This window comes from Anomalospiza imberbis, unplaced genomic scaffold (assembly GCF_031753505.1).
Source record: "Anomalospiza imberbis isolate Cuckoo-Finch-1a 21T00152 unplaced genomic scaffold, ASM3175350v1 scaffold_70, whole genome shotgun sequence".
Lineage (NCBI taxonomy): Eukaryota > Metazoa > Chordata > Aves > Passeriformes > Viduidae > Anomalospiza > Anomalospiza imberbis.
The window spans coordinates 516199-528493 of NW_027100314.1; the positions used below are offsets into that span (position 1 = coordinate 516199).

A 12295-nucleotide genomic window follows, 5' to 3' on the forward strand; every position below is an offset into this window, starting at 1 on the left:
TCATTAACCTGAGCTAGACTGTTGGAAGGACTCTGTGTGGAAGCTGGAATTGTATTAGAGGATCATCATAAACTAAAAATATATGTGACAATCTGGCCAGATTGCAATGAATCTAAAGACAGGGTTGGCTCGAGCCCACAGAGCAGCTGCCTCCAGTGTAAACTAACCAACCGCCTTGTGAAGGCAAATGGTTTTTCAGAGACATTATTCAAATAAATGGGAAAAGAGGAAAAAAAAAAAAAAAACACCAAAGAAAACCTGAAGGTTCCCATTAGCAAAAAATGCCTAAATGAAAAAGTGAGGTTGTGAGCTATGGCCGAAGGCCTGAGTTTGGTGCTGATTCTCAATCAATTCAGCAAATGACAATGCATTGACAAAATTGGTTTTTTAGTCAAATTTAGTCTTGATTCTTCACAGTAATTTGCCTCAAGAAAATGAACCCCAAATCCTTTGGTGAATTCCCTGTTGTCTGAGGCCCAGACCTTCAGGCCATGACGTCTCAACATGCTTGCAGTGAGACTGGCTTCCACTTAATTGCTTCTTTTTGAAGTATGGTTTGTCACTGTCATCCTGCTGAAGATGGACAGGGCTGGTGTCTCACCTTCATATATTCTTCCCCCTCCTCCCCTCCCCTCTGTTCCCCTTCTTCCGCCTAAATAGTTTTTTAAAGGCAGTTTAACCCTACGATAGTCCAATCCACATCAGTCTTTTGTGGTGCACCCTCAAATAGATGTGTTGGCACAGAAGAAGTAAGGGCCTTCTCTTCAGATCTCATTCTGTAATAAAGGGAAGGGAAAGATGAAACAGGCATTTCATGTTTGTCTGTTTTCTCGCCGTGTCATCTCATGAACATGCACTCCCCTTGGCCAAGAGTAGTACATTCAGACACTGAATGTCAGTGTTGAAGAGGGGACTGAGAAGAAAGAAGCTCAGTGTTCTGCAATAGGAGCTACGCTTTGGGCATTTTACAAATTATTTCCCTCTTTCTCTTTCACCACCGTGCTCTTCTTGCACACTTCTCTGTCTTTTACTATTAACAGAAGTTCTGGAGGCTCTGAAAGCCCAAGTTTCATCTGAGAGAGATTTCCTCTGTTGGAGAAAACTGTTTCCATCCTTTCATGCCATGGTTCTGGGTGCTGCTGTAGCTCAGAGTTGCCTGACCCAGGGCTGCAGGAGCTCAAATGCTAGACCAGGGGCCACGAGCTGTGCTGCATCCCTCATGGGCTTGTAAGGAGCCTCTCCTTTGATGTCTGTGCAAGTGCTGGCTGACGTGGGCGCTAGGATTGCTCTTTTAATCAGGCAGTTCCAGTACCTTTCAGAAAATAATTTTCATGGCAAGTCATGAGCCATTAATCTCTCAACTAACCATAACATTTCTTTACTCCTTGATTTTACAGCATTACTCAAACATTGATATTTTTAATTTCACCAGCTGTCTCCCTTGACCTCTAGCATCATGCACTTGCAGGAGGAAGGATCTGGTCTTACAAGTATTTTCATACTCTGATCTCTGTGATTTATTAACCATCAAGTTTTGCCTTCAGAACTCAAGACGCCATTTAAAATAATTTCTTGTGCAAAAGTGGAGTTATTGGGCAAAAGAGATCCTTGATAGCTGGGTACAAAGGACACCAGGATTGCTGTTGCTGTTTTCTTTTCAACTACTGTGCTGTGTGACCTCGAGGAAATAGGTTCACTGCAGCTTTATGGTTCTGTTTTTGCATAGGGAAAATAAGGACAGTGATAATTGCTTTCATTTGTAAAACACTTCAAGATTTATGGACTATGAATGACACTTATTAAGTGAAAAGTGCTGCAAAGCTGGCTTAGTTGCACACTGTGCTAACAAAATCTCATATCAGCCTATTGACCCCAGCCTGAAACACTCATTAAAGTTTATAGGACGTTTTGGTGGATGAGTTGCAGTTATTCTGCCGGAAATATCATACTGAAAGCACTTTTAAATCCATCATCTGCACTGACTTTTTTTCTATTAAAACTAAACACAACTGCTTGTTCTATCCAGTTTTCTTAGATTATTTATGAAAGTTTTGATGGGTATGTACTCATTGTTAACGCTGCTTGTACCCCCATGGCATCTGAGACCTTACAGTTCATTCTAGTCATAGCATAAACATAAAATAGCTTTTGTACTGAGATAAAAAGTTATAAAACATTAAGATATCCAGTCGACTGGTATGAACTAACAAGTTGTGTGGTAACTTTTGAATGGCAAATATTCTTTGTGTGGATACTGTATTAATTTAATTTGTGCTTGAACTTTAGCTATGCTAGACACTGGTGTTGAAAAGTTTACATATTTTTCCAATGTCAAAATGTGTAAATTTAGTATTAAAGAAACAAAACATTTTTACTTGTACTGGAGAAAAAATACTTTTGTAGCAAAGAAATTAAATGAGCTGCTCTTTAAAGATAGGTCTGGCTTGCTTACAGAATTATTATTTATGCAGTAATGCAGGTCTACAGATGTTTTCCTTTTTTTCTTCCAGATAAAACTTGGGTTGTTTGAAAAGTGGGGAGATAGTGCAAAAGAAGATGCAGAAGAAGAGAGCAGAATGAGAACTTTGCAAGTGCCACATGCCTATAGCCTGCTGTCTTTAGTGATGCTGTTCCTTCCAGTCACTGGAATGTCAAAACAAAATATCCCAAGACTGAAGCTTTCCTAGAAAGGTAAACTTTTCAGTGTTTTTTTCTGATTCTGCAGCTTTTGTTTTGATGTGATGTTGCCAGCAGTTCATTTGTATTACTTACCAGGAAAACAAATCAGACATACAAAATAGAAGCCTTAAAGATGGATGAATTCTGCCTAGGGACGGTATTAAATTCTGGGTTTTTTTTGTCATGTAGAGGCACATGTATCTGAAATAGAGCTGTCTTTTTAAACTATTATTTCTGTTTGCTCCAAGACGATGTTAACAGACTACATAAATTAGAGGGGAGTTATACTTGAAACACTCCAAGCTGCATTGGAGATATTTCCATGTGGCTGGTGGGGATGATGTGAGACATGGAGGACATTCACATCTTCCTAGAGCATCAGAGAAGGTTGAGAGCGCTGCCTCAAGTGTTTCAAGGGGACTGACATTTATTTTTGTAATTCTTTTTCTATCACTACGTTGGTATGTTAAACTCCACATATGTGGTTTTCTTTCCCCTTGCCTCTTTGGATCTCCAAATCGTGTTTCTCTGTGGAATTTCTTAGTCTTGTGTGTAGTTCTTGTTGGGAATGGTATCTGAGGAGTTTCAACACAGACACATTTATGTATTAATGGACAATTTTTTAAAGGAGATAGATTTCTTGTTGCTTTGAATGTAGATTACACCTCCACAGGCACAGAGATGTGACACTGATGCTGTCTTCTTCAGCTACAACAAATGCTCTCCAGTTAGTTACGTTTCATCTATGTCAGCACCCTGCCCTTACGGGAGCTATTTCTGCTCTGTTTTTCAAACTTATGTCTTCCTATGCATGGCAGAATTGCACTCAGGATGGTGTGATGGGACAGGCTGTAAACCCTTCATCGGGGCTTATGATACGTTTGTCATGAGTTTAGCACCCAGATGAATTTAATGAGTAAGCAGAATGTCATGCTATTTATTTACAAGCTTCTCTTTTGCTAGATTTGCATGCCACTGTGCATGCTATTCCACTGTGTAGAGATGTGTCTGGATGTGTTTGTGTGAGAGAGACGGAGGAAGTAAATGAAGGGATCTTGACAACATTTTCATAAATTCAGGAAACAGTTGCACTCACTGAAGCCAATGAATACAGAAACTGAAAACCTGACATGAGTTATGAAAGTTAGCAGTAAAACCCTCCTAACATACAGCCAGCCTTCTCACAGCTAGGCCTTTTGAGATAATTCCCAAAAGCAGCACATACCATATGGCAATGGCATTTATTGTGGATTTGACACTCACGATTAGTGAATTCCTCTCAACTTCAAAAGCAGATAGCCTTTGGCAAAATCCTGATGGATGCATCTGGCAGGTAGAGAGGGGGAGAAAAAAAATATTGAGGTCAACACAGGAAAAAAAGAAATGTCTGAAATCTTAGTTTAGAATAGTGGCAGAGACCTGCTGGGAGTGGTTGGGAAAATGCCTGAGCTCGTTTAAAAAGACAATGAGCAGATGATTGATATTTAGGCCCTGACCCAAACTTTTATTAGCAACTTTATAAACCTTTCAGTTTGGCTTGAGGGATACTGTTTCCTGTCTAAACTTATCCACCTATATCCCTGTAGGGGGGAAAGCAACAACAGATACAGATGCAAAATAGCACATAAATCTTAATTTGGAGAGCTGTGATGGAACTCAAAAACCAGAAGAAAGAGAATTATGAGAATTTATTGTGCCTTTTCTTACTTTTCTTGAGGGGGTGGAAGGTGTGTATTTTTCCACATGGATCAAGAAAAAATTCATTGCAGTTTTTTCACACTTAGGTATTGTAAATGATACCAGTATGGCTTATCATAATTAAACCATATTTTTGTTGTTGATATCGGGATGTCAGATGTACTGAATATTCAATAAAGTTATCAGAATTAAGTCCATCTTCTTTACCCCAAGTGTTTCAGACAAAATAATTCCAAGGTTTCTGTAAGATGTAGGAGAAATGAACTGTCTTGCCAGTTCTCATAAGATTGTTAGTCATGTCACTGACAAGTCCTGGCATCTCTGTTCTTTGGAATTAAGACTTGAAATATCATGAGGAGGAGAATACAAAGTTCTTTCCCTTCTTTGTGGAAAACAGACGAAAACTGGCAACATCAGGCAGTTCCAGAAAGCTGGTCACATGTGTGTGTTTGAAGGGAAGTTTTCATTCTCTTCCAGGTGCAGTGTGTTTATGGCATAGGTCCATCTTCCCAGAAGAGCTGAGCATTTGCTGGGGCAGGAGAGCTGAAAGTAAGCAAGATTTTGCTCCACAGTTACTGAATCTCCCAGCTGCATCAGTCAATGGTGGATGGGGAAGAGGGAGAGGGTGGGGTAGTTAAAGATGTGTCTGTAACTGCAGGAGTGCTTCAAGAAACCACAGCATGTCACAGCTCCTTTGTGTTCAGACAGCAATTAAAATTTCAGACCTTCTCTTAATGGCAGTTACAGGTTTTCATCTTCTCTGGGTTTTCATCTTCAGAAGTGGGAATCTGTGCTGGAAATGTTAAGATATTCCAGGGAGTCATGTGGGGATCAATGCAATACAATGCATTTCCTTTATTGCATGCCCTACTCTAAAAATGTGTTCTAAAAAATTGTGCATGTATAAAACTAAAGCTACACACAACTCAATTGAAATATGTTGTAATACAGAATCAAAGTCATATATTCTCCACCTCTGTTTATATAATACACTGTGATCTTTAATCACATATCCTTTGTTCCCACATTTTCCCTGATCCATTAGTTGAAAAATTCTCTTCTTCACTTATACTTAACTTTTAGATACTGATTCATGTCATTACTATCCCAGAAATTGTCACTGCTTGCTCTTGTGATGTTTTTAGGGTGCTCGCTCTGCATAGACCTTACTTAATCTATGCATCTTAGATACTTCTACAAGTTTGAGGTGCTTCTATTATTATGTTATAGCTTTAATATACGGAGGAGCTAACAAACTGTCTTCTAATAGAAGATTGACATCTTTAGAAAACCAGGGGATGAATTATTCCTTATTTTCATACTCTTTGTCTAGCTCTGCTTTCAGTCTAAGAGAACTGTGTGTGTTTATCATTCATTTTCGTGCACCTGGACATAGCCTGTGACCTTCATCCAAACTGCAGAACTCCTTAAGCACAGAAGTGACATTCAGCTTCCCTAAGAAGTGCATCCTCCTTGTCTGCTGCATCATTTAACATGCTCATTCCAATGTCTAGAGCAGATGCAGAAGGTTTTCATATACCAGTCTCATTCATTAATGTCATTTTCAGGACAGCATCAGTTTTGTTACTAAAGAATGGAAGAGTCTGTGTCCTAATTCATATAAGTTCAATTCATACAGTGTAGACAGTCATGTCTCTATCTTCTGGGTAATAATATTTTTTAATTAATTGAGAGGTACTTCCATACATATTTTCTGAGTGTATCTCTAGGTTCTACTTTATAGGGAAAAGTAGACTATAGCCAAACCAGAAGATTGATTGCCGTCTCAGGAAAAAAAAAACATTTGCATTTTGCAGCTGTGCTTGCTCTGCTGGAACAAGGAAGCAAAACCAGACAAAGCCCTGCTCCTGTGGTAGCATCAGCAGCTGTAAATCTGAATGCTTATGAAAAACAAGGAAAGTGTGTTGAGTGAAGAAATGGTGTTTTCCTCTTGTTTGTTATTTAATTAATTTTTGGTGGTTTGTTATCTCTCAGAAAAATCTATCTCAGATTCCTTTGCGGAAAAGCATGAAGTGTTTATGTGAGAGTGAAGATCCTACTACTGGAAGATTGTATAGTTACGCAAAAGAATTTGCCTGTTTTGTCTCAAAAATGCTTTCTGGAGGCAGTTATCATTGAGACTTATACCCGAGATTGATGATGGATGGGCACTGCTGTCCATGCAAGGAAAGGCTCTCGTATGTGCATAAACTAAATATAAATGTGAAGGCATTTATAAATAGAAAAACCATCAAATTTCTTACAGACTTTTTTTTTTCTTTTTTTAAGCTAGTGAACTTGAAGGTCAGATCCAACTATATGTTGCATTTTCTGTCATATAATTATCATATATATAATGTCCTGGAGAGCAGCTTCCAGTCACTGACATCAACAGTTTACATAGCAGATGAACTAAGAATAACCTGGGAGAACTGACCCACATCAACCTCTTAAGTGTAAACTGTAGCTCACAACAGTTTTTGTGTTTTCATGGTCACAGAAGGGCCTCAGTTGGGTAAAGGAAGAATTGTGTTCAAAAAATACGGAACTATTCTGCTGAGTGTTCACTTTATTAAATCTTGGAAAATGAGAGGAAACAAATCTGGAAGAGTGATACTTGGCAAATAATTTTTGCTCCCTTGTAAAAAGAAGGAAGGGACAACATTAAAAACAGCTTCCTTAGAAGAATGCGGGGAAGATACATGATAAGTGGCATCAGCTCGGAAGAGAGTTTAAAACTCTTTATTGGAATACTTCTACTAATGACATCTGTTAAGCAAATCCAATTCAGAGCAGTTTTAGCAATCCCAACATTATTCTGCTACACACCAATGGGTGAGCGTGATCAGCCTGACGTCAGTGTCTGTCTAGCAGTGGCCATCTGTGGTCACGATGCAGGTACTCAAGTCACATCCTGCTTCCCTTTCCTCCCTCCCCATTTCTGCAGTTCCACTTATAGATGAGTTCCCCAAAGAAAGGTCGAGGAGTATAATCTCTCCTGTACTCACAGTCCTTTGGAGAAAAATACACAAAGAGATAGCAGAAAGAGACAGAAGTTCCTTTATCAGTCAAAGAGATTGGCTAACACTGTTTAAGGGAGACAATTTTGAAGATGGTGGGAGTGACAGAGGTACATCTTTGCAGAAATTTGAAAACACAGACATTCTGCTTTCTGAACAAAATCCTGGCTATACCAGAATTTTGCACGGTGTTGAACCACAGAGTTTGAGAGCTAAGAGGTTATTGAAGGCATCAAAATTTTGTAATTAAATTATTTGGCCTTTTTAGGATGGTATTAACTCTTCCTGTGCATTATCCAAGCAGCCTGGATTTCTTCCAGAAAGAAAGAAATCTCACTAAATCTGTAACAGAGCATTAGCTTACATGACATCCTACCCCACAGTAATAAGTATAAATACTACTAATAAAAAATGTCCCCCACCAGTATTAAATAAAAGCCTGCACTTGTACACTGAGAACATCCCTGGGTCATGTCACCCAAATTTGAATTTAACAAGGGTTGTGTGTGAGGGTGCTTGTGCCTGCTCTGTCAAGGGAAGCTCTGGTGTTCCCAGGTTCCCGAGGGATGGATCTGCACTTGGTGTCTGTTGGGGCTCGGGGTGCCCAGGGCCACGATGAGTTCCCTGACCGGGCTGGGGACGGCGGGCGGGGCTGGCCTGTGCCGCGCTCTGGGTTCTGTGACATCGCAGGCGCCGTGTCACAATGGGGGCAGCTAGAAAAGGCCCCAGCGGGTGCCGCTGCCCCAGTAGAGCCTGGGCAAGCGGTGAGTGCACAGCAGTGAGGAGACGGGGCTGGGGGCTGGAGGAGGGCTGGGGGAGAAGCGCCGGTACCTGGGGCTGCCCCCGCATCCAGGGCCCAGCCCCGGCGGGAGCGCCTCGCTGAGGGCGCGCTGCTTGCTGGGGCAGCGGTGCAGGCCTTGCCAGCTGCCGGGGGCCCTCTCCTTCCTGCCGCCACATCCCTGCTGCTCCTGCCCCTCATTGTCCGTCTCCATTCCGGCCCCACTGAACCCCTTCTGTGTGTCCTCCTGCAGACCATGGCTTTACTGTCACTGCTCTTCGTGCTCGTGCAAAGCCTGATCCAGTACCCCCAGCTGGCTGGGGATGGGCTGGATGAGGCCACGCACCAGCGAATGAAGGAGCGTCAGGAGCTGCTGGACCGTGAGATGGCTCAGCTGCTGCAGGAGCTGGAGCGGGGGCCCCTGGAGCAGCAGGACGAGGGCTGGGGAGCCGTGCTCTTTGGTGCCCTGCAGCAGTGGCCGGTCTGGGTTCTTGCTGGCGTCCTGCTCTTCTTGGGCCTGTGGTTTAGCTGCAGGAGAAGGAGCTGTGACACCAGCAGCAGCAGCAGCAAGGACCAGAGCTCCTGCAACACCTTGGGAGATGAGAAAGGAACAGAACAGAAAGAAAACAGCACTGATCCAGAGGAAGGTGGAGAAAACACTGATGTGACTGTGGAGGCAGATGACAGCAGCACTGAAAATGACAGAGGAGGCAGTCCTGTGGCTGTAGATGAAGGAGACAGTGATGATGCCATTGAAGGCAATGACGATGTGAAGGTGAAGGAAGACAGCGATGTTCACAGAGACAATGGACATGATTTAAAGAAAGATGAGGGACGGAGTGATGGGGATGTGCCAGGAGACAGTTGTGGTGACGAAAATGAAGAAGAACCTGGCCATGTTGTTGGAAATAAAGAAGACCTAGATGAAGCAAATGAAGGAGAACACAAGGATGTGCGGGTGGAGCAAGACAAGGACACTGGAAAGGAAGAAGAAGGAGATGGAAATGAAGAAAAAAACAATAGTGTGACTATAAAGGTGGGCGACAACAATGACATAAATGAAGGTGAAGACAACATAGATGGACAGGAAAAATACATGGATGTGAAGGTGCAGGAAAGCAGTGATGCCAGTGAACAGAGAAGCAGAGATGTGACTGAGCAGGAAGATAGCAGTAAATGCGGGAATGAAAGTGCCCTTAATGGTTTTGCTGGACCTGAGAAAGAAAATAAGGATGTTACAGAAGAAGATGGCAATGATAGAAACAAGGTTGAAGAACAGGGTGATGTGAACGTGGAGGGAAACAAGAACAAGGATAGAAAAGAAGACAAACAAGGTAACGTGGCTGCCAGTGAAAAAGTTGGCAGTGATGGTGGCAAGGAAGAGAGCGGCAATGGTGGACCCGAAGAGAGAGAAGACACTCAGGATGCTGGGAATGAGCAAGGCATCCTTTTAGTGGATGGCATACAGTGGCCTGTGGAGGACCTGGAGAGAGGTTGCTCAGTGGTAGCTGAGCTGATGGAGAGCTTCACGCGTGTCTTTGTGGACAGCGTGAGCAATAGCTTCTACCCGGTGCCTCAAGAAGCCATCGGGGTGGGCAGTGCCTTTGAGGGCTGGAGTCCCCGTGGGTGGGATGGTGTGTACCACGTGCTGGTCCCACTGAATCCCCCGCCAGGGCACGTCTTCCACCTAGAGCTGAACAGTGCAGGGCAGATGGCAACAAGGACCTTCAGCGTCCGTGTGGAGCTTGCGTGCTTGTGCGAGAGGGAGCGGCTGGGCGAGAAGCTGTTGTGCTTCCTGCACCACTCGCAGGAGGAGCTGTGGCGGGAGCAGAAGCGCAGCCTCCTAGAGACACTCTGCACCGGCTCCTACCTGGATGTGGAGAAAACCTCCCGCTGGTTCTACCAGTTGGTGAGATGCTCGTGGCTGCACGTGCCTCAGTCATACTCATGGCACTTGGTGTTTCAGCCCTGCAGCCGGTCCTGCCAATTCCAGCTGAGCAAAGGCAAGAAGAGCCTGACGGTGGAGATGCTCTTTGGGGTGCGCCAAGGGGACTCTGACATCTTTGTGGTCAGCCATCCCACAGAGGCCCAGAAAGGCAACTCCAGCATCTTTGTGAGCAGTCAGCCCGCCGAGGCCAACATCATCGCAAGCACAGCATGGCCTGAGACATATGCTGTGGCAGAGGCAAAATTCTTGCAGCACATCGCCAGGCAGATGCCGTGCCAGAGCTTGCACCTGAAATGCCTGCAGGTCTTCACCTGCATCCTGAGGGGCACAGGTTTTTCCAGCTCTACCTGGAAGACTGTGGTCATGCACGTGCTGACCACCGTACCGCTGTCCCGGTGGCGCAGGAGGGAATTTGCACAGCGGCTGTGGGACATCATGGCGTACCTGCGCCGCTGCCTGCACTTGAAACACCTGGAGCACTTTGTGCTAGGCAACGGGAGGCTTCCTGCAGAGATCAGCTTGCCGCCAGCAATGCGAAGGCTTCAGCCACTCAACCTCTTTGAGCACCTGGCCCGAGATCCTGCTGCCCACCTAGAGGCGCTGCAAGCTTATGGTCGGCTGCGATTTCGCCTCCGGACGCTGCTCTCCAGCTACTGAGAGGAGTTCCCTGCACAGAGCTGTGCTGGGGGGGTCACACCCGATGGCAGCCACGTGAACGCTGCATAATTGTTGCATTTGTCACTGGCAATCCTGAAGCCGCTTTCCTGCTCCTGCGGAAGGAAGATTCTGCAGCACATGGATTCGTTGTGCAGACACATCTCTGAGTGGCCTTGCCCTTCACCTTCCAGTTACGACGGTGCTGTTGCCTAAGTCTATGAGGCAGAAACTGGCTCCACCTGCACATCCTCACAGAAGAACAGTGAAGTTGATGGAGGTTGCTTGAAATATCTCGAAGACAGCAACCTAGTCTGTTAGGGACTTAATGTATTCATTTAATGAGCTGTAGCTTTAATTAGACTAGTTTCTTAGCATTCCTTCCAGATGCCCTTTAGTCTCGTGAGTGTATAACTATTCTGCAAAGTTACCCTTAGTGTAGAGAAATACCCTACTGTAGTTGCTTGTCTGCTTTTAAATAATATTTGAATATCTATGTTTGAGAAATTAATAAAAGAAGATAAGTTTCTCAAATTGCCTGAAATGTGTCATTCTTTGCATTTAACCCTCTGTATTTAGAGAATGTCCTTCCTATACCCCTATCTGAAATAAAAACTTTTTTCAAACAGAGATGTTGGATATATGAAGTATGCTGTCTCTCAAGCATTTCCATAGAAACACTTGAAGCTTGAAGTGAAAATGCCCTGAAGTGCCTGAAATTTTGCAGCAGAGTACTCCTGAATTTTTAGGAATATTTGGAAAAGTTTTCTTCACACAGTCACTTCTATACGCTCCTGGGGAACAATTCAGTCCTAAGAGTTGAAGTCAGAGAAGTCCCTAACTGCAAAACATGTGGTTCAATACATCTTTTTTTGTCTTCTCATAACCAAGGTTTTGGCACAAAATTGTGACAGTAGAAAGTAATTTTTCTGTTTTTCTCATTTCTCTATTCCTGGTCATCTGTGTCCTTTCGGAGAGGCCCTGCTGGTCTATTAATATAACCTTTTCCACCAGGCCTATATAATATTGTCTAGCAGTGAGAGCCACTTTCCATGCACAGCTTTACCCATGGTGAGATGCAGCTAAACAAAATATGATTTACTTCTTGCCATACATAGTAGAGATTCATGGTAGTTTGGAAGCATTTATTCTCTTTGCCTTTGTACCAACACATCAAAGAACAAATAGTGGCATTGCAGGGTGACATCTCAGAGTCTTCTGTGACATCACAGAGCAGCTGTCTGACATCACAGGGTGACATCTCAGAGTTGTCTCTGTGACATCACAGGGTCTGTGTGACATCACAGGGGCTGTGTGAGGTCACTGGGGAGGTGACTCTGCCCCAGCCCCCCCTCCCAGTTCCCCCAGAGAAGTCCAACGCTGCTCGTGCACAGCGGGGTCCCCTGTCCCCCCGGGTCCCGCCGCCCCCGGCGCCGCAGCCTCCCCCAGAGGATGTTCCACGAGATCGAGCCCAGAGCCTGACACAGGACCATGGGGGGTGGGACAGGGGACAGGGAC

At 44.1% G+C, this 12295-nt stretch overlaps 1 protein-coding gene across 1 annotated transcript; it reads left to right on the forward strand.

The window, feature by feature from the left end:
* The first annotated feature begins 491 nt into the window (after positions 1-491).
* On the forward strand, positions 492-10780 carry LOC137467614 (inositol 1,4,5-trisphosphate receptor-interacting protein-like 1). Its single transcript, XM_068179089.1, has 2 exons — positions 492-513; positions 8904-10780. Exons 1-2 carry the CDS (start codon positions 492-494, stop codon positions 10778-10780), a joined length of 1899 nt encoding a protein of 632 aa, XP_068035190.1.
* Positions 10781-12295: the final 1515 nt, after the last annotated feature.